Here is a 19,321-nt window from a genome sequence, read left to right on the forward strand (position 1 = left end):
AATGCAGAGGGAGTGGCAAGACGTCATGTGTTCCTCCCTAAAAAGGAAATGTGATTTATGTGAAAACAAGATGGGGTAGTGGGGAGATTTTGGACTGAACACAGAGCTTTGGATTCTGGTTCTAACAACATTGCTTCTCAGCTGTCTGACCCTACACACATTATTTCATAGCAATGACTTCAATTTTTTTCCCCTCACCTGGATACCGTAAGGGGCTATTTTGAGAGTTAAGATAAAACAAGGATATTTTTTTCAAAAACCAAACTCTGACACAAAAAAACGAGATGCTGTTTTACACAGCTATTCACACACATGCTACAGTGTTGTACAAACCTTGGTTTCATTCCTGGTCTGCTCCTTACTAATGCTATGGCCATGCAGAAATTATGGCCATTAAGATCAAATGAAATACCTATATTTGGGATATATTGTATGTACTCAATAAATGATTGGTATGTTGTTACTAATGATGATGTTATTTAGTACCTGGCCCAGGAGCAGAATGCCCTGCCCAAAAATAGGAGTGAAGTTTAGGCCCAATAGGGAATCCTGACATTTAAGTAAAAGCAATTGACCTTTATTAAGTGCCTGTACATAGGCACTGCAGAATTTTTAAATGTCAGCCTCTGGAACTTATAATCTGAGTGAAGAGGAAGATGAGGAGGAGGAAGAAGAGGAGGAAGAAGATGATAAAGATAAAGCTTGTTATGCATTATGTGCCAGCCACATTACTATATACTTTTCAGAGATTAATTCATGTTGCTCTCATATCAATCCTATGAGATAGGAACTTTTATCAACCTTATTTTATATATGAAGAAACCAAGACACAGGTTAAGGAACTTGCTCAAATCCAGAGCAAGTAATGGTCACAGTTGAGATATGTTCTCAGAAATCTGGCTCCAGAGCCCATGCCTCGTCTATTATGAATGGGAGAAAAGTAGTGCATAAATGCTATACAAAGCTTTGTCACATCATTCAACAACAAGGAAAAAAATTTCTAAATGAGGGGGAAATTCCATCAGACTTCAAATATTTATGCAGCAATGAAATGTGCTCAGCTCCTAGGTGGTCACCGAAAAGAGCTCTTAGGGAAAGGAAGAAGGTGCTTGTCCCAGCCTTTGAATAGGTAGTGGAAATAGAATTAATATAACAGTCTGCCTTTAGAGGCCAGGCTTCTGATTACTCTCTATTTGGCAAAGAATTATTGAAAGAATACATAATTGAGGAAATAAGCCCCAAAGATTGCCATGCCACGCTCTACCTTGTTGGGGTTAAAAATGGTAATAAACCTACATGTGTATAATAATAATATATTAAATTTGTATTTAATTGTCATTTGGGAGGTATTGTGATTAAACCTAAAGATGGTGACAGGGCATCACTGATCAGCTATGCTTTGGGCAGAACCAAGGATGGTCTTGTGGACTTTTTAGTCTACCATCAATTTTACAAATGGGGTCATTAAAATTTAACAAGTTACAGTAACATGTCTAAGATGAGATTGCTAGTTAGTGACAGAACTGGAGCTAGACCATATTTCCTAAACCCAAGTCCCATATTTTCCAAGTTTAATCAAGAACTTTTTACAGGACAATACTAATTATATTATGAGGCAATACCAAGAGGGAGCAAATGTACAAATACAAGATAATCTTTGCTCTTGAGAAGCCTATAATCTACAAAGAAAGACAAATATATAATATAATATGTATTATATTTTATATATTATAAATTATAATATAATTTATAATTATATACACATATAATTATAAAACTCACCACAATGGGGCAAGTTCAATAGCAGGAGTGACCCCACATGTTGTCCCTCCATGTCTCCCTTTCATCACTCAGCACCTCTGTTCTTTCAAGATCTTTCTGCTCTGCTAAATTGCTACCCTTTCTACAGTTGACTACTTTATCTCCATGTTAGTTCTTGGTACAGAATAGGCATTCAATAAATATTTATTGAGTTAAATGGAAAAAAAAACACAAAAGCAAAATAATGTAGAATCACAGAGGAAGAGAGGATTAATTAAATGTGAATTTGAGATAGACAGGCCCAAGCAAAGCCAATTAGGTAAAACTTTGCTAAAATGTCAAGTCTTCAACGAGAGGAAATCATTCAGCCGGAAGAAGGCCTGTCATTTCTATTAATCCATACCCCTGCCTTTAGGCCAATCCACAGATGAATTACCTCTGACAAGTCAGAATCTGGCTTATTTTTAATGCAGAAGGTTTTTTAGACCTTTTGATAAATTTAGAAACTATCTATTACAAATCATTTATCAGAAAAATAAGAGCACGTATAACTTAGACAAAGAAAGATTCTAGCTCATGGTTCTCCTTAAAATTCTGGGTGTGACAGCTCCAAAATTCAGGTAGCCTGCCTCAAGGGGAACTCAGTGGTGTGTGTCCAACTGTCCAGTCAGAGGAAGGGTCTTTTCTATGTATTCCAGTTTGATTCTGTGCATAGCATTACTCAACCTGACTCTGTTTTATCTTTCTTGAGAGATTTCTTTCCTCAGTTTGTGACTGTTGGCTCCCTCCTTTTCTTTCTTCTTTGTTTTCCCTTTTTAATTTCCTTCCTTTGTTGCTTGCTTCCTTCCTTCCTTCTTTTTTATTCCTCCCCTTCCTCTGTCTCTCATTTCTTCAGTTATGAGTCACTGCCATAATATTATTTTTGCAGATTTCATTAATCATGCTTTTCCTTCCTCATGAAACTCAGCACAGGGGATGACATGTGCCTTTGCCTAGCCTAGGGACTCCACACTCTTCCCACATTACCTTGTATGCTCCTAGAAACCAGAAAAGAGTCTGTAGAGCATCTAGTATTGGAAGAGTGGGAGAGACCAGCCCTTGGAAAAAACACAGCCAGGATGTTACACATGTTAGGTTCCCAAGAATATGATTGAGAGGCAATAGTCCTTCCCCTAATTTAAATCAATAGACTTTAAATATTTAAATTAACTTTCAAGTTAATTAATGCTTGAACCTGGTCATATTGATTGATGCCTCATATGTACTAAGTTCAGTGTTCAGTGCAATAGTTTCTATATAAGAACTAAAGTTCTTTAGTTAAAAGACAAAAGTATAAAGATTAACTAAAACTATAGCTGTGTTAATGAATGCATAATATAAAAAGATGTGATATGTATCAATGACTGTGTGGAAGAAGTAAAAGTGTAGGGATTTGTATACAGTTGAAGTTAAATTGTTATTACCTTATCACTTTTAAGTACATTATTATAACCACAAGATGTTTTATGTAAGCCCCATAATAACCACAGAGAAAATACCTATAGAGGATACACAAGAGAAAATGAGAAAGGAAAAACAGCGCATGACACCACCAAAAAAAAAAAAAAATCACTGAAATACAAAAGAAGACTATAAGAGAAGAAATGGGGTGCAAAAAAGTTAAAAACAAACAGAAAACAATTAGCAAAACGGCAATAGTAAGTCCTTCTCTATCAATAATTTACTTTAAAAGTAAATGGGTTAAACTGTACAATCAAAAAACAGAGTGGTTCAATGGATTAAAATAAGGCTAAACTGTATGCTGCCTAAAAGAGACTCATTTTAGATTTAAGGACATAATAGGCTAAAAGTAAAAGGATAAAAAAAGATATTCCATGCAAATGATAACCAATAGGGACAGAAGTGGCCATACTTATACTGGACAAAATACACTAAGTCAAAAACTATCAAGAGAGACAAAGAAATACCTAATATAGTGATAAAAGCATCATCAGGAAGAGATAGCAATCATGAATATATATATGCACCCCAGATCAGAGCATTCAAGTATACCAAGCAAACTTTTACACAACTGAAAGGAGAAATACACAACAACACAGTAATAGTAGGGGGTGTCAGTACCACACTTTCAACAATGCATAGAACATCCAGACAGAATATCAATGAGGAAACAGAGGAGTTGAACAACATCATAGACCAAAGGGACTTATCTGACATATAACAGAGCATTCCATCCAATAGCAGCAGAATATGCATTCTTCTCAAGTACACAAAGAATATTCTACAAGATAGACCACATGTTAGGTCACAAAATAAGTCTTAACACATTTAAAAAGATTAAAATTATACCAAATATATTTCCAAACTATAGCAGAATGAAACTAGAACACAGTGGCACACAAGGAAAACTGGAAAATTCACAAGGAAATTAAACACTGCATTCTTGACCAACCAATGGATCAAAGAAGAAAGCAAATTGGAAATTTGAAAATATCTTAAGGCTAAAATGAAGACACAACATACCATAAATGGGCTACAGAAAAATCAGTTCTAAGCAGAAAGTTTATAGTGATAAACTTTTACATTTAAAAAATGAAAAAGAAAAGTTCTCAAATAAACAACCTAATTTTATACCTCATGCAAATAAAAAAAAAGATCAAACTAAACTCAAAGTTAACATAAGGAAGAAAATGTGAAGATTAGAACAATAATGAGCAAAATAGAAAATCAAGAAACAATAGAAAACAATAAAACTAAGAACTGGTTCTTTGTAAGAGTAAACAAATTTGACAAACCTTTTATATTATTAACTAAGAGACAGAGATGACTCAAATAAAATAAAAAATAAAAGAGATTTTATAAGTGATGCCACAAAAGTTAAAAGTATAGGGACTGTGATGAACAGTTACACAACAACAAATTGGATAACCAAGTATAAATGAGTTCATAGGAACATACAACTCACAAAGACTGAGTCATGAAGAAATGGAAATCTGAAAAGATGCTATAACTAGTAAGGAGATTGAATCAATAATTAAAACTTCCCAACAACAACAACAAAAAACCCAGGACCAGATGGCTTTACTAGTGAAATCTAACAAGCATTTGAGGAGGAATCAATGCTTATCTATCTAAAACTCTTCCAAAAAATTGAAGAGGATGGAACACTTTCAGACTGATCTTATGAGGCCAGCGTTACTTGGATGTCAAAGCCAGGAAGAGATACCACAAGAAAAGAAAATTTTAGGCCAATATCCTTGATATGTACATGTAGAAATTCTCCCTAAAATACCAGCAAATTGATCTCAACATACATTAAAAGGGTCATACACCATTAGTAAGTACAATTTATCCCTGCGATGCAAAGGTAATTGAAGCACATTGAATGTGATATACCACATTGACAGAACAAAGGATAAAAATCACATGATTATCTCAAGAGATGCAGAAAGAACTCTGACAAATTTCATCACTTTTTCATGATAAAATAACTTAACAAACAAGGGATAGAAGGAAGTTACCTCAACATAACGAAAGCTGTATATGAAAAGTTCATTGCGAACATCTTACTCAATTGGGGAAAGCTAAAATATTTTAAGTTCAGGAAAAAGATAAGAATGTTCATTCTCAACGTTTCTACATAATGTTGTACTGGGAGTCATAACCAGAGCAAAAGGCCAGAAAAACAAATAAGAAATAAGCAAAATTATCTCTTTCCACAGATAATATAATTTTATATGTAGAAAACCCCAAAGATCACACACACACACACACACACACACACACACACACACACACAAACTGTTAGACCTAATAAATTTAGCAGAGTTGCAAGATATAAAATCAATATATAAAATTAGTGTTTTTGTACATTAACAATTAGAAATTTGAAAAGGAAATTTAGAAAACAGTGTCATTTGGGGTGCCTGGGTGGTTCAGTCTGTTGAGCGTCTGAACCCAGCTCAGGTCATGATCTCATGGTTTGTGAGTCCCAGCTTCTCATCTGGCTCTCTGCTGTCAGTGCAGAGCTGGCTTCAGATCCTATGTCTCCCTCTCCCTGCCCCTCCCCGCCCCTCTTCTCTCTCAAAAATAAACATTAAAAATTAAAAAAAATAAAAATAAAACAATGTCATTTAAGCAGCGTCAAATAGAATAAAATAACTAGGAATAAACTTAATGAAAGGATTGAAAGATTTGTACAATGAAAACTACAAAACACTGTTGAAAGAAATTGAAGACACAAATATGTTTATAGATCAGAACACTTAACTTTTTTTATTTATTAAGATTTTATTTTAATTCCAAAACAGTTAACATACAGCATTATATTAGTTTCAGGTGTACAATATAGTAATTCAACAATTCCATATATCACCCAGTGGTCATCATAACAGGTGCACTTCTTATTTCACCCCCCACCCCCACCCCACAACTACCTTCCCTTTGATAATCATCCATTTGTTCTCTTTGGTTAAGAGTCTATTTCTTGCATTCTCTCTTTCTCTCTCTCTCTTTTCCTTTGTGTGTTTGTTTCTTAAATTCCACATGACTGAAATCATATGGTATTTGTCTCTCTCTGACTTATTTTGCTTAGCCTTACACTTTTTAGCTCCATCCATGTCATTGCAAATGGCAAAATTTCATTCATTTTTATGGCTGAATAATATTTAATTGTATGTATATTCCACATCTTCTTTGTCCATTCATCTATCAATGGACACTTAGTCTACTTCCATAATTTGGCTATTGTAATTAATGCTGCTATAAGTATGGGGGGCATGTATCTCTTTGTATTAGTGTTTTTGTATTTTGGGGATAAATACCCAGTAGTGTATTTACTGGATCATAGAGTAGTTCTACTTTTAACTTTTTGAGGAATCTCCCTAATGTTTTCTGGTGTGGTTGCACCGGTTTGCATTTCCACCAACAGTGTAAGAGGGTTCCTTTTTCTTCACATCCTCACCAACACTTGTTTCTTGTGTTTTTGATTTTAGGCATTTTGACCGGTGTGAGGTGATATCTCACTGCAGTTTTGATTTGCATGAGCATCTTTGTGTCCGTTGGCCATCTGGATGTCTTCTTTAGATAAACATATGTTCATGTCTTCTGCCCATTTTTAATTGGGTTACTTGGTATTTTGGTGTGTATCAATTCTTTATATATTTTGGATGCTAACCCTTTATTGGATATGTCATTTACCAATATCCCCTCCCATTCATTACAATACTTTTTAGTTTTGTTTATTGTTTCCTTTTCTTTGAAGAAGCTTTTTATTTTGATGTAGTACCAGTAGTTTATTTTTGCTTTTCTTTGCCTCAGGAGACACATCTAGAAAAATGTTACTATGGCCAGTGTCAGAGAAATTACTTTCTGTGCTGGAAGACTTAGAGTTTTAAAATGTTCATACTATTCAAAGAGACCTATGGATTAAATGCAATATCTGTAAATATATTTATGGAAATAGAAAAAAATACTAAAATTTATGTGGAAATACAACAGAAACCTCTGAAATAGCCAAAACAGTCTCAAGAAAGAACAAAGACCACACCTGTTAATATGATCATTATCAAACCAATGAAACAAACAAACAAACAAAAACAGAAAATAAGTGTTGGTGATGGTGTGGAGAAATTGGAACCCTTGGGCACTGTTGGTGAGAATGTAAAATGGCTCAGCTACCTTGGAAAATAGTATTGAGGTTTCTCAAAAAATTAAAAAAATAAAAGTACCACATATCATATATGATATAACATATATATCATATATTGAACTGCCCCACTTATGGCTATTTATACAAAAAATTAAATTATAATCTCAAAGAGATATTGAAGCCATATTCACATTTGGCAAATGGTAGAAACAACCTAAATATACATTGACAGGTGAATGTATAAACAAATTGTGGTATATACATTCAATGGAATATTATTCTGCTGTAAAAAAGAAGGAGCTCCTATCATTATGTGACAACATGGATAAAACTTGAGGGCATTATGCCAAATGAAATATGTTAGTCACAGAAGGATAAATACTGCATGTTTGCATATTATATGAGGTATCTAAAGTAGTGAAATTCATAGATGTAGAAAACAGAGTGGTGGTTGCCAGGGGCTTGGGAGGAGGTAGGAGGAATTGTTCAGTGAGCATAGAATTTTAGTCTTACAAAATGAAAAAGTTCTAGAGAGCTCTACAGTATGCTTAGAGGTAACAATACTATACTATATACTCAAAAATTTGTTAAGAGGATAGATCTCATATTGTGTATTTTTACCACAATTAAAAAAAAGAACTAAAAAGGATACTTGTTATGAATACTAATGCTGTTGATTTTTTAACTTTCTAATTTGATTGGTGGGAGGAAGAGGAGATGTCATCTTGCCTTTTTGCTCTCTGATACACACTTTTAGTATCTTCTGAAATCACTTTACCTTTTGAACTATAACATTTTTAACATGTTTAATGCTTATTTATTTATTTTGAGAAAGAGAGAGAGAGCAGGTTATGGGCAGAGAGAGAGGGAGAGAGAATCCCCAAGCAGGCTCCAAGTTGTCAGCACAGAGCCCAAAGCAGGCCACCCAGATGACCCTGGACTATATCATTTTAAGAGGAACATGACTTTGGTGGTTGGAGTTTAGAATCCTCTCCCTGCTTTACCACTGGCTGGCCTTTGGCTTGGAGAACTCCTCCATCTTTTGCACTTTCTCTCTCTAAAGGGAGAACAATTTGAAAAGACCTGAGAGAAAAGCCCAGCTGTCAGGAAGTACAGCTTTTTTTTTCTTTTTTAATGTTTATTCATTTTTGAGAGACAGAGCATGAGTGGGGGAGGGGCAGAAGGAGACACAGGAGTTGGGGAGAGAGAAGGAGATACAGAATCTGAAGCAGGCTCCAGGCTCTGAACTGTCAGCATGGGGCCCAATGTGGGGCTCGAACTCTGGGAAATCATGACCTGAGCTGAAGTCAGAAGCTTAACAGATTGAGCCACCCAAGCACCCCTGGAAGTACAGCTTTTATGAATGGATATCTTGCTAAAATAAATCAGAAGCTGTTTCAAGGCACCTGAGTGGCTCAGTCAGTTAAACCTCCACCTCTTGATTTGGGCTCAGGTCATGATCTCATGGTTCATGAGTTCAGAGCCCTTGTGGGCTCTGCACTCATGGCGTGGAACCTGCTTGGATTCCCTCTTTCTCTGCCCCTTCCCCACTCATTTTCTCTTTCTCTCCCTCTCAAAAATAAATCTATAAGCTTAAAAAATATTCTTAAACAAAACAAGCTGTTTGAATTTCTTAGCATTAGAAGACCACTAATGAATTTCTTTAAAAAAATGTGTTAATATAATTAGGCTACTCAGCCACAGTGAATGTTTCACTTAAATGCTGACCTTAAGAGCACACTATATTTCTATTTGTTTGTTTGTTTGTTTTTAGGTCCAAAATGTTTATTCACTTTAAATTGGGAAGTAGAACCCGGACCAAGATGCCTGTGTTGATGACCACTAAAAGATAATTCTGTCTTCTTTCTTGTTTATTTTAATAAATACTAAACATTTCCTTTGTGCTTGGCTCAGAGGATACAGATGCACAAAAGAGATCCCTCTCCCTTCCCTAATGGGCATTACTTACATTTTTTTGGGAAAAAGGGCACAAAACAAATAATAGTATAATTATTGTTTTTAATATAATTGTTGTAAGTGTTGTAGTAAACAAGTACAGGGTGACAGATGAGTGCTTGGTGGGAAGATGATCTGATATGTTCTCGAACAGGTGGGGACAGTGTCCTGGGAATGCCTCTTGAAAGGTGACATTTAAGTTGACCCCTAGAGAGTAGGGAGGACTCCAGAATTTCTGAATAGAAGAGGCTTATGGATGGCAAGCTGGTAGGATGGAAGGGTCTAGGAGCCTTCTTTCGGGGCTGTGTTGCATAGTAAGCCCACTTTTAGACTGTGCTATTTGTTTACTTGGGTAGCTTTTGGGAGGTTGTCTCTTCATGCACCTTGGAAAGGTAAGCAGGAATGAATTACCATAAAACTGTGGCGAGGGGAAGGGAGCATGTGCAGTGGCCACAAGGTGGGATCAAGGGTAGGTATTCAAGGCCCGTGTTGTTGAATGGTAGAAGAAGGGGTGAGGCACAGGTTAGACAGGTGAAAGCAGCAGAGGCCAGGTCACACAGGGCATGATTAAGGACCTTATAAGCCACTTTAAAGATTGTGCTCTCTGTGGGGATAAAGATCCGAGAGAATGGGACTTTATTGACAGCTGTCAAGTAGGGTAGGACTTGATCATTTTCACAATTCAGAAGTATCTCTTGCCACTGTGTGAGAATGTATAGGAGTAAGGGTGGATGCCAGAGCCCAGTTAGGAAGCTGTTTCACCAGGTGTACAGAAACTGATGCTAGCTTGGATGGGGGTGGTCATTATGGTGATTGAGAGAAATAGACAAATGTGAAAGATATTTGCACAGACACATGTATGAACAGAGTAGAGCACAACTGAATAGGCCAGAGGGATTTGGAAAGCTTCAGAGAAGTGACACCTGTTTAATCTTGAAGGATGAGAACAAATTCCTATAGTCTGTCAGTTAGATTCAATTGCTAAAATATGTAAATTATAAATGATCATTAGTGTTTTTTAGTATTCCTTTCAGATTCTCTAAGAAATGTCACATAACTTGTGTTCTTATTTCTCTAATAGTGTTCCTGCATGTGTTAGAATAAAATAAGTCTGCATTTCCTAAAAACAGTTTTCTAATTTAGCCTTATTGTCAATTAAGACTGATCCCCTCTTCATCAACACCCATACAAATCCAAGTATATTAGTGAAAATTTGGGACATATTGAAACTTTATTCTACTTACTAAATCCTCAGTCCATGTTAAATCTCTATAGCAATTTGGTGTGTGCCTTTCCACACTGTTAATTCTTGTTTGTTTCTGCCTTGTAAGAATTATAATTAAATTGACTTAAGTATTTTGGAAATAATTTTAGAGCCTAAAATACTTTAAATATTCTGGCTTCTCTTTTGCTTTGAAAGGCGAACATGGTTGGGTCTAGAGATTGTCTAGGCTGAAGGTTATTAGATGTAGAAGAATATTAGCTAGCATTTATAACATCTCCAGTCTGCAGCCACAGGAATGGACTGTGCACAGTTTTCAAATCAAGAAAAATTGTATCTAATACCTTATACTATTTTGTGATTATTTAACACATTACTTATAGCTGCTACAGGGCTTATGGTACCCAGTCTTCCTTTAGCAAACCCTCAGCTCTTCTTTCATAATTAATATTTTCATTTCCCATATGCATAGAATGCCTGAAGGAAATTTTTTCTGGAAACAAAGTCTGCATAGTGCTTTAGTACGGCACAATTTATTTAGTAATTCATCTTTGCCAATTATTTTTTTATTAAACAAATCAAGCCAGATATTCGTTTTAAGCCCCTGCTTCAAAGCTAGTGGTTGTTCTCTGGAGTCAATGTCAGGTCAAAGAGAGGTCAGTAAGATATATCTCATCTAGGCATTGTGTTGTGCACCATCTGCCCATGTTAAATCACAATGATAAGTAGGATGTGTACTTGTGCACCACTAATTCTTGTTTGGCCAGAATATCATGTCATCTCATGGTCATTACAATAGTCCAATTACAGTTGATCAAATTGAATTATCTTTAATCAGTAGGTCTGTCTCATAGTACAGTGGGCTAGTTGGACATATTTATCTATTTAAGTGGTCTGTCATCAGACTGTGAAAGCCAAATGTCATGTTCAAAAAAGAAATAACTGGGGAGAACAGGGGAAGACAAGAGGCTGGATATATTTTACGTGTATTAAAGTGAAAAAATAATTTCAGTATAGTCTTGCAATAAGTTTAATGAAAGTTTTCTATGGTCTTTGAGATCTTTGGAGGAAGTAGCATTAGTTATGCAATTCATGATGTTTATTTCTCTGTACAGAAATGGCATAGTGAGGTTATTAAAACAAAAATTCTAGGGGCGCCTGGGTGGCTCAGTTGGTTAAGTATCCGACTCTTGGTTTAGGCTCAGGTCATGATCCCAAGATCCTGGGATCGAGCCCCACTTTGGGTTCCATGCTGAGTGTGGAGCCTGTTTAAGATCCTCTTTCCCTCATTCTCTCCTCCCCCCTCACTGCCTCTCCCCTGCTCGTGCACATGCTCTCTCTGTCTAAAATAAAATAAAAAATCTATTTTCCTTGTAATGAGAAGAAATAGCTTATTCCAAACAACCCATTTGTAACAGCGTTAGGTCCCTATAAAGATTTATAGTATCTTTGTGTAGTGCCCAGCCAGGAGGTTTTCTGTATTGCTGCAAACTGCACCCACCATTATAAAATTTTAATGGATTCACGCTGACTCCTACACAGATTGATTCTTATACCTGAGAGGCAAATGGGTGAGAACAGGGCATGTTTTCCCTAAAGATGGCAATGGGCCTTTGAGCACTTATATCTGCCTGAAAAACTAGAGAAGCATCTATGGTTAGATAAGATGGGAGAGAGCCAAACTTATCACTTCTTGACATTCTCATTTGGGGGTGATAGTATTGCCATATCACATCAAGGCCTATTGTATAGCCATGCATCATGGTGACACTAGACAAATACAAGGTTCTCTGGGGCTTTATTTGACCTAGAAGTTCTTTCAGGCTCATTCCAAACAACCCAACATAAAAAATGAAAGAGAGAGAGAAAGAGAGAGAGGAGTGAGAAGAGATATAGAGGGAGAGAGAAGAGACTGAGAGGGAGAAGACAGAGAGAGGAGAGAGAAGGGAAGGGAAGAGATGTGGATGGTGCTCTGCCCTTTTCCCCACAGAGCATCACATGATGATCTATTTGCCTCCATTTTACTGTTCTTAGATATTGATCTTAACTCCTGGATTCTCTTTCAGGAAGGAAGACCATTAATACCATTGTTATTTCCACCTAACAATTCAAGTCTTCATTTTTTTTTTTTTTTTTTTTTTTTTGGCAAATTTCCTTAACACCTCAAAACCAACACTACAGCTAACCTTAAAGGAATAATTTATGTTTTTGGAGCATTGCTGAACTAAATCTTATTTTCAAAACATGTTAGCTCCTGCATGTCTCTTCCTTCTATATAAACATTCACCCAACCATTCATTCATCCATACAAAAAATATGTATTTATTAGAAGTCTGGTACATGCTGGGCAGGAAGCGTGCTAGGTGCCTGGGGTAAAAACAAAATGGTTAGTAGCAAACCAGGGCCTGCCCTTTGAACTTCCATATATGGGTCATCATTACTTAGCAAAGGTGTCTTGAATGCTTACTTTGCCAGGCAAGTTACTTATAGCAGCCCCTGATGCTATAAGAGTTTGGAAAAGGACCATTTTGTGGAGATACACAGGAAGAGTAGATCCTACATCTTCCTTTCAGTTTTTATGTATAAAAATTCTTTGTCCAGGGAGTTCCAGTGTTGAAAATTGTATATGTTATAATCCTAGCCCTTGAAATTAGAACCTTGCCAATCCAGTCAGAAATGAGGTCTATACTGCCCCAGCAGTGAGAAGGCGGATCTGTTGGTCTATAGATAAAAATTATATCTTGGGATTGTAGCATTTATTTTGGTGCTATATAGATGGCAGCTTGTATCCCAGTCAAACCAAAATGGTTCCCTCAGGGATATGTGATAAGGATAGACATTTTGGCAACAAATATGGAAAGTTTCAAACATAATAAAAATTCTAACTGTCGTAGTAATTAGCCTTTCTCTTTACTAAGCCATACTATGTATGGCTTCTGCAATCATACTAAAATTTTAAAACAATCATGTCCTCTCTGGAAGGCAATTGCTTTAAATTGGATAGATTTCACTCATTTTCCAGTAAAAGAATTTGAAAATTCTGTCTGTGGAAACCAAAATACTGGATGGCAGAGTTGGATGTGTCTTTCACTTTAAAATGCAGACTCTCTCTGTGGTGAATGTATTTGTTGTGGTAAAGTATTTGAAAGGAAATCCTCAGAATAATTTGGGGGAAGGAAAAACACTGTGTTAAAATAAGCCAACCCATAAGTTTTGAACTTTGAAAATTGCTTTATTTTGAACCAGAAAGAATTAATAATCATTCATAGCATAAAAAATGTATGTTTGGAATATAATACATAATCATGATCTAAAACAAATTAAACCTCCAAATTTTAAAGGACCCTAGTATAATGCTGTGATCTCAGTGATTTTTCTGAATGAATTAATATTGTTTAGAGTTAATATTGATGCCCTTATATAGTTACCTCATGATTTGCTCTGTGTCTTGGCAAATATCTCTCTAGGTAAGTGATTCCTTTAAGTGTTGAAAATTTCTTTACAGGTTAACTTTCCCGTCATTTTAAATTGTCCATGCTGTGTTATTTCAGTCTATATGCATCCTTTCCAGAACGAAGGGTCCTGCCAGTCTGATAAGAAGCTCTCTTTCCTGAGGTCTGTATTTTGTGTAGGGCTCATCTAGGAGACGGAAAAGCCAGAATGCCAAATTGCAAAGAGTATTCTTTACTGTGGGGCTCCATCCAAAAAGGGTTTGTAACACAGTGTACAGTCTTGTAGCCCAGCTGTGTGGAGCATTGATTGCTTCTGCCTAGAGCAGGGATACTGTCAAGTTGCTCTGTGAGTTGAGTCATCTATTGACAAAGAGCTACCAGCCCGCAGATAATGCTGTGCGGAGCTGCTCTCGCTGCTCCCACGATGCACTGCTTATAGCAGCTGTCAAAGATACTGAGGGATCCACGGGAGGAAAAAAAAAAAGACTTTTACAACTGCCTGGAAGAAAAGGGGTGTGAGGGAGGAGACATTCCTGTGCAGAGCTGACCAAAGGAAAGAGTAGGCATCAGGGCAGTATGAATGCATACCTCACCAAGCAACACGGCTGCAGCCGGGGGTCCGATGGGATGGATGCCGGCAGGAGTGCACCCACACTGATCAGGGATGCCCACTGCGCTTGTGGCTGGCAGAGGAACCCTCATGGGCTTGGGTACAATTCTCAGACCATGCCCTCCTCAGGACCAGGGGGCCCAGCTTCAAACAGGACCAAGCTGGTCACTTTGTGGGACAGTGTGTGGAAAAGCCCCCACAAGACGAGCGCTAAAGGCAAAGGGACTTGTGGGGAGCGTTGCGCCTGCCCACATGGTTGGTTCAGCCCAGCACAGGTGAGCCTTTTCCTTCTGACTTTCCCTTGACTATCGGAAGAAACTGAGAACAAGTTGTGTAAGGGTAGCATGGTTTGGAAACTTTGCTGAGTCCTCTTTGCTGACTGGGAGCGCCTGTTTGGAAAACGGTAGGCCTGGAAAACCTGTCATTTTCACAGGTGTTTGTGGGCTCACCTCTGGGTGGCCTGTGAAAGTCCGAAGATGCTGTGCTCAGTTTCTTTCAGTGACTCTTTCCCAAGTTCAACTTCTGTAGTCCTCAGATGATTTTACTGTGCTGCATCATTGGCTTTTAGCAGCAATTTAACTTCTAATCATTGTTAACTTTTCTGTACTGCCTAGCCTCATTGTTTTTGTTTTTGTTTTTGTTTTTAAGGGAGAGAAAAAAATGAACTTTAATCAGATACTTTCCACCTCTTCAATGATAAAAAGGCATTTATTTCTTCAGCTATGGAAAGTAGTGATTTAAATTATGCTTTTCTAACTTTACTCTCATAATACTGTATACCTTTTCAGTAATGGAGAAGAAAATTTGTTTATATGAAATAATTCATTTTACACACAAAGGGAATAATTGGGTGCAGACTACAGGATGATTACACTCAGAATACAATAATGAAACATTTTATTTATTCATAGAGTAGCAATAAGGTTATTTATATTAAAAACTATAATTCTCTTTCTTCTGTAATCTAGTTCTGAAGCAGATGTGCAGATTGCCTTAATTTAATTCCTAGCTTATTCTTGCCCCAAACTACTGGCATTTTATCAGAAATGAAATTGGCTCATTTTTTTCCTGTCCCCATCCAGAAGAGGGAAGACAACTTCCTGTAAATGCTGTAAAATTTAAATAAAGTGCACCTGTAATCACTGTCATAAATATAGAACAGTGATAGTTCTTAAATATCCATTGAGAAGGAGAAAATCTGTTTTCAGGGAAAAAAAAGTCTTTTCTTGATTTTAATGTGATTTTACTATAATTGAGAAGTGGCTATTGATTACAAGTGAAATGGTATGATGGGAAAGGTGTAGAGAACATTCTAATTTTAATATTAGTTTTTTAAAAAGTACTTCTAAGAATATCATATATCACTAGATCTTAATGATTGAGTTACATATATGTGGCTTTTGATGAATTAATATCATTCATCTCAGACTCTTGCTTTAAATGAAGAATATATTGTCATTTTAGCATTAAACTGGTTCAGCCTGAAATGGAGCCTGACATTTGGAAACTCAATTATTTTTCAAAGATAACATGAATTTCAAACTGAAAAAAAAAAACAGTCTTGACAATTTTGGAGTCTCTATATATTCTTTAACAAATACATATGGTTTAAATGTCTTTAAATTATATCTCTTGTGTTGATTATATTAAATTCTCAAGGCAAAGAAGACAAACACACATCTAGCTTATGGTTTTTGCACAGAGTAGAATTAGCCAACTGACATTAAAGTAGAAAAAGCAACTTGGTTTATTGTCATAATTCTTTTTATCCAAGGTGTAATAAGATTTTCATTTCATAACTGATAATTTCTCAGCCCCAAAACAGTACATTATAATAACCATGCCCTAAAAATCTTGATACATTTTTCATCCATCAAGGGAAACTTTTCCCTTTCTTGCTTTTTAACAAAGTCAGCCTCCTACTTGCCTTAAATTTATAGCCATTTAATGCTTTAAAGGATTGAAATAGACTCTCTGCACTGATAATTAAGGATCTAGTGACATATGAGAAGGCAATGAATTAAGACAGCTACCATCTCCCATTCTTTTTCATACTTATTTCTATACATTTTCTCTTATCCACATATATTTTATTGTTGGCTAGGAAGAACAGTCCTCCAAATACTGGAATTAAAATACCATATCTTTTAGGGCCTTTAGTGTTGTGACACTCTTCTATCACCTGACCCTTCCTCCTTTTTACCACCTCAGTCCTATGAAAGTGCTATGCATAGATTTTAATATATGTTTTAAAATATAATACCTAAATACTTGTACATATTAACATATTTTCATGTATATATAGGTCTATATGTATCTATATACACATATACATGTAGGCATGTATATACATATATACATATAAAAATTAAAGTTCTATATTATTATTTTCTTACCCAGAAAGTACTAACTTGTTCTTCCAAAGGATGTTTTATTCTCTTCATATGAAGTACATTTCCTTTACTTCCTGTAGGTGTTCTAAAATGATGATTTATGTGTATGTGTGCATATGTATACGTGTGTACATGTATATGTGTACATGTGTATATGTGTGTACTCATTTACATATGCATCTACAGAATATGTCTAATATTTAAAATATACAGATATGTGTAAGTACTATACACCCTTATATACTCTAACAAAAGTAAGAGCATATGTGTGTGTATGTGTATGCATATGTGTCCATTAAAAGCCTAGTCTGCTTTGAGAATTTTATGATATGATACTGTTCTTACCCCTTAAATTAACTAAAGATATCCTGTGAAATACTGTGAAACAAAGGATGGAGGTTAATTATACTAAACATTACAATTCTTGATAAAGTAGAAAGGAGAAGAATGCGTGCTTTAGAATAACCTGGGGACCCACATATGGTACAGAACGTGCCTGAGGGCTGTTAAGTGTCTTGGAACTGAGATCCTGCTCTCAGATATATTTGCTGTATTACGTGGAAATCAGCAGTGTGATTTCCGGCTGCTATAATAGAGAGCCATGGTAATGACTTGAGTTCCTCCCAAGGCTCTTTGCCAAACTCATGTTATTTGGGGTGTTGTGTGCTAACAGGACACTGTCATTATGTTGTTCCTCAGCAAGACTAAAAAACAGTTTCTGTCCTTTCTCAAATAAGTTTTCATTCCATTTAAATCTGTAGAATTAATATAACCCTAATAATAGGTAAGAAAATGGAAAATTATAGTGTCCAGAAGTGAGTTCTAGAATGCACATCTAGGATAATAATGTTGGTCTTGGTTGAGGAGTGGGGAGAAACTGTCCATCATTGCATATGTGGCATTTCTCCCCAATTCAGATTGATCTGGGAAGGCAGCACAGAACAGTGGAGACTCAAAGGCCAGAGTTCTATGCATTTGTACTTCATTCATTCAGTCTTCATTTGTTTATTCAACTATCATTTCCTGAGTGCTTAGCATGTGCTGCTCTATCAGGGCTGTGGATATAATAGTAAACAGTAAAATAGTAAATAGTAAAAAAAAAAAAAAAAGTAAATAAAGATAGTAAAAAGGAAATCCTACCCCTACCATTGTGATGCTAATGGCCTACAGCCATATATAATCTGTAGTAAATATATCATTATATATACAGAATTATATAATCATAATTCACAAATTGGAAGTGAAACAAGTTCCATGGAGTTCTGCAAATTCCATAGTGGACATATATTCAGGAACCAGAGGAACCACAGAGGAGGAAGGAAGAGGAGGAAGATAACTTTTAAGTATTCATTTATTTACTTATTTTATTTTATTTTTATGAAAAGATACAGTATCTCTTTAAGCCTAGATTTTCTATTTTATAAAATGAGCATAAAAATAGAGCCTAAATCAGGATTTGTAGTGAGGAATGATTAACATAATAAATGTAAGGCACTTAGAACAGTGCTTACAAGTCATATGGGTTCAATAAATATTTGTAGAATGAATGAATAAGCGTGGAATAAAAGTTGGCTATTATTAACTTACTCCTTACTTCATTTTTTCTGATTGTCTGGGAAGAGAAAGTAAGTGAATTAGTAAAGACTTCAAGAGGTAGTGATGCTTGGGCTGAATCGAACTGAACCTTGAAGTAACGTACATGTGTTTATCAAGTGAGCAAAGAGAGAGAAGCTTTTGGAGTAAAAATAACAAAAACAGAAACACCTGTAACACTCTGGTTGCTGTATAGAACTACTCATAGATGCTCATAGTTCTGTTTGCCCAGAATGTTGGGCACTAGAGAGTAGGTTCTTCAAGAGCTGAGGCTAGAGACATGAACAGGGTTTGGACACACAGAGAGTCTGGTGGGCTTTGATGAGGACTTCACTGAACTGGCAGCATGGAGTCAGTCACTGCAGGATCCCAGTGTAACTGGTACTGCTACTCTCCATGTGTTAGACTGCATGGTCATTGAAACTTTCTGGGCCTCAGGTTCTCTGTTTCTAAGAAAACTGATTTTCCCCAAATGAACTCCTATATCTCTTCCAATACTACTCTCTGTCAACTGACACCCATTAATTAATGGGAAGCACTTTGGAAAAGATTTATGCTTTAAAGCCAGACAATCCTAAGTTTAAATTTCCCAGCTCTGTGTGACCTCACTTCCTTAACCTCTTTAAGATTCATTTGTCTCCTTCTGTAAAACTTAGGATAATAAAATTATATTATGGGAAATGT

General features: G+C 36.1%; 1 protein-coding gene across 3 annotated transcripts in view; it reads left to right on the plus strand.

Annotated features, from left to right (window-relative positions):
* The window catches only part of LOC122201112 (disks large homolog 2-like), a 1,368,059-nt gene that overhangs the window by 577,392 nt on the left and 771,346 nt on the right, over positions 1-19,321 (plus strand). For 2 of the 3 annotated variants that reach the window (XM_042907024.1, XM_042907025.1), the window contains exon 1: positions 14,618-14,926. The exons of the other annotated variant lie outside the window; for it this stretch is intronic. In XM_042907024.1, the coding sequence (XP_042762958.1) occupies positions 14,618-14,926 (309 nt within the window). Of the gene's footprint in view, positions 1-14,617; positions 14,927-19,321 lie in introns of those variants that run through there. 3 annotated transcript variants of the gene reach the window in all.

Source organism: Panthera leo, chromosome D1 (genome assembly GCF_018350215.1).
Source record: "Panthera leo isolate Ple1 chromosome D1, P.leo_Ple1_pat1.1, whole genome shotgun sequence".
Taxonomy (NCBI): domain Eukaryota; kingdom Metazoa; phylum Chordata; class Mammalia; order Carnivora; family Felidae; genus Panthera; species Panthera leo.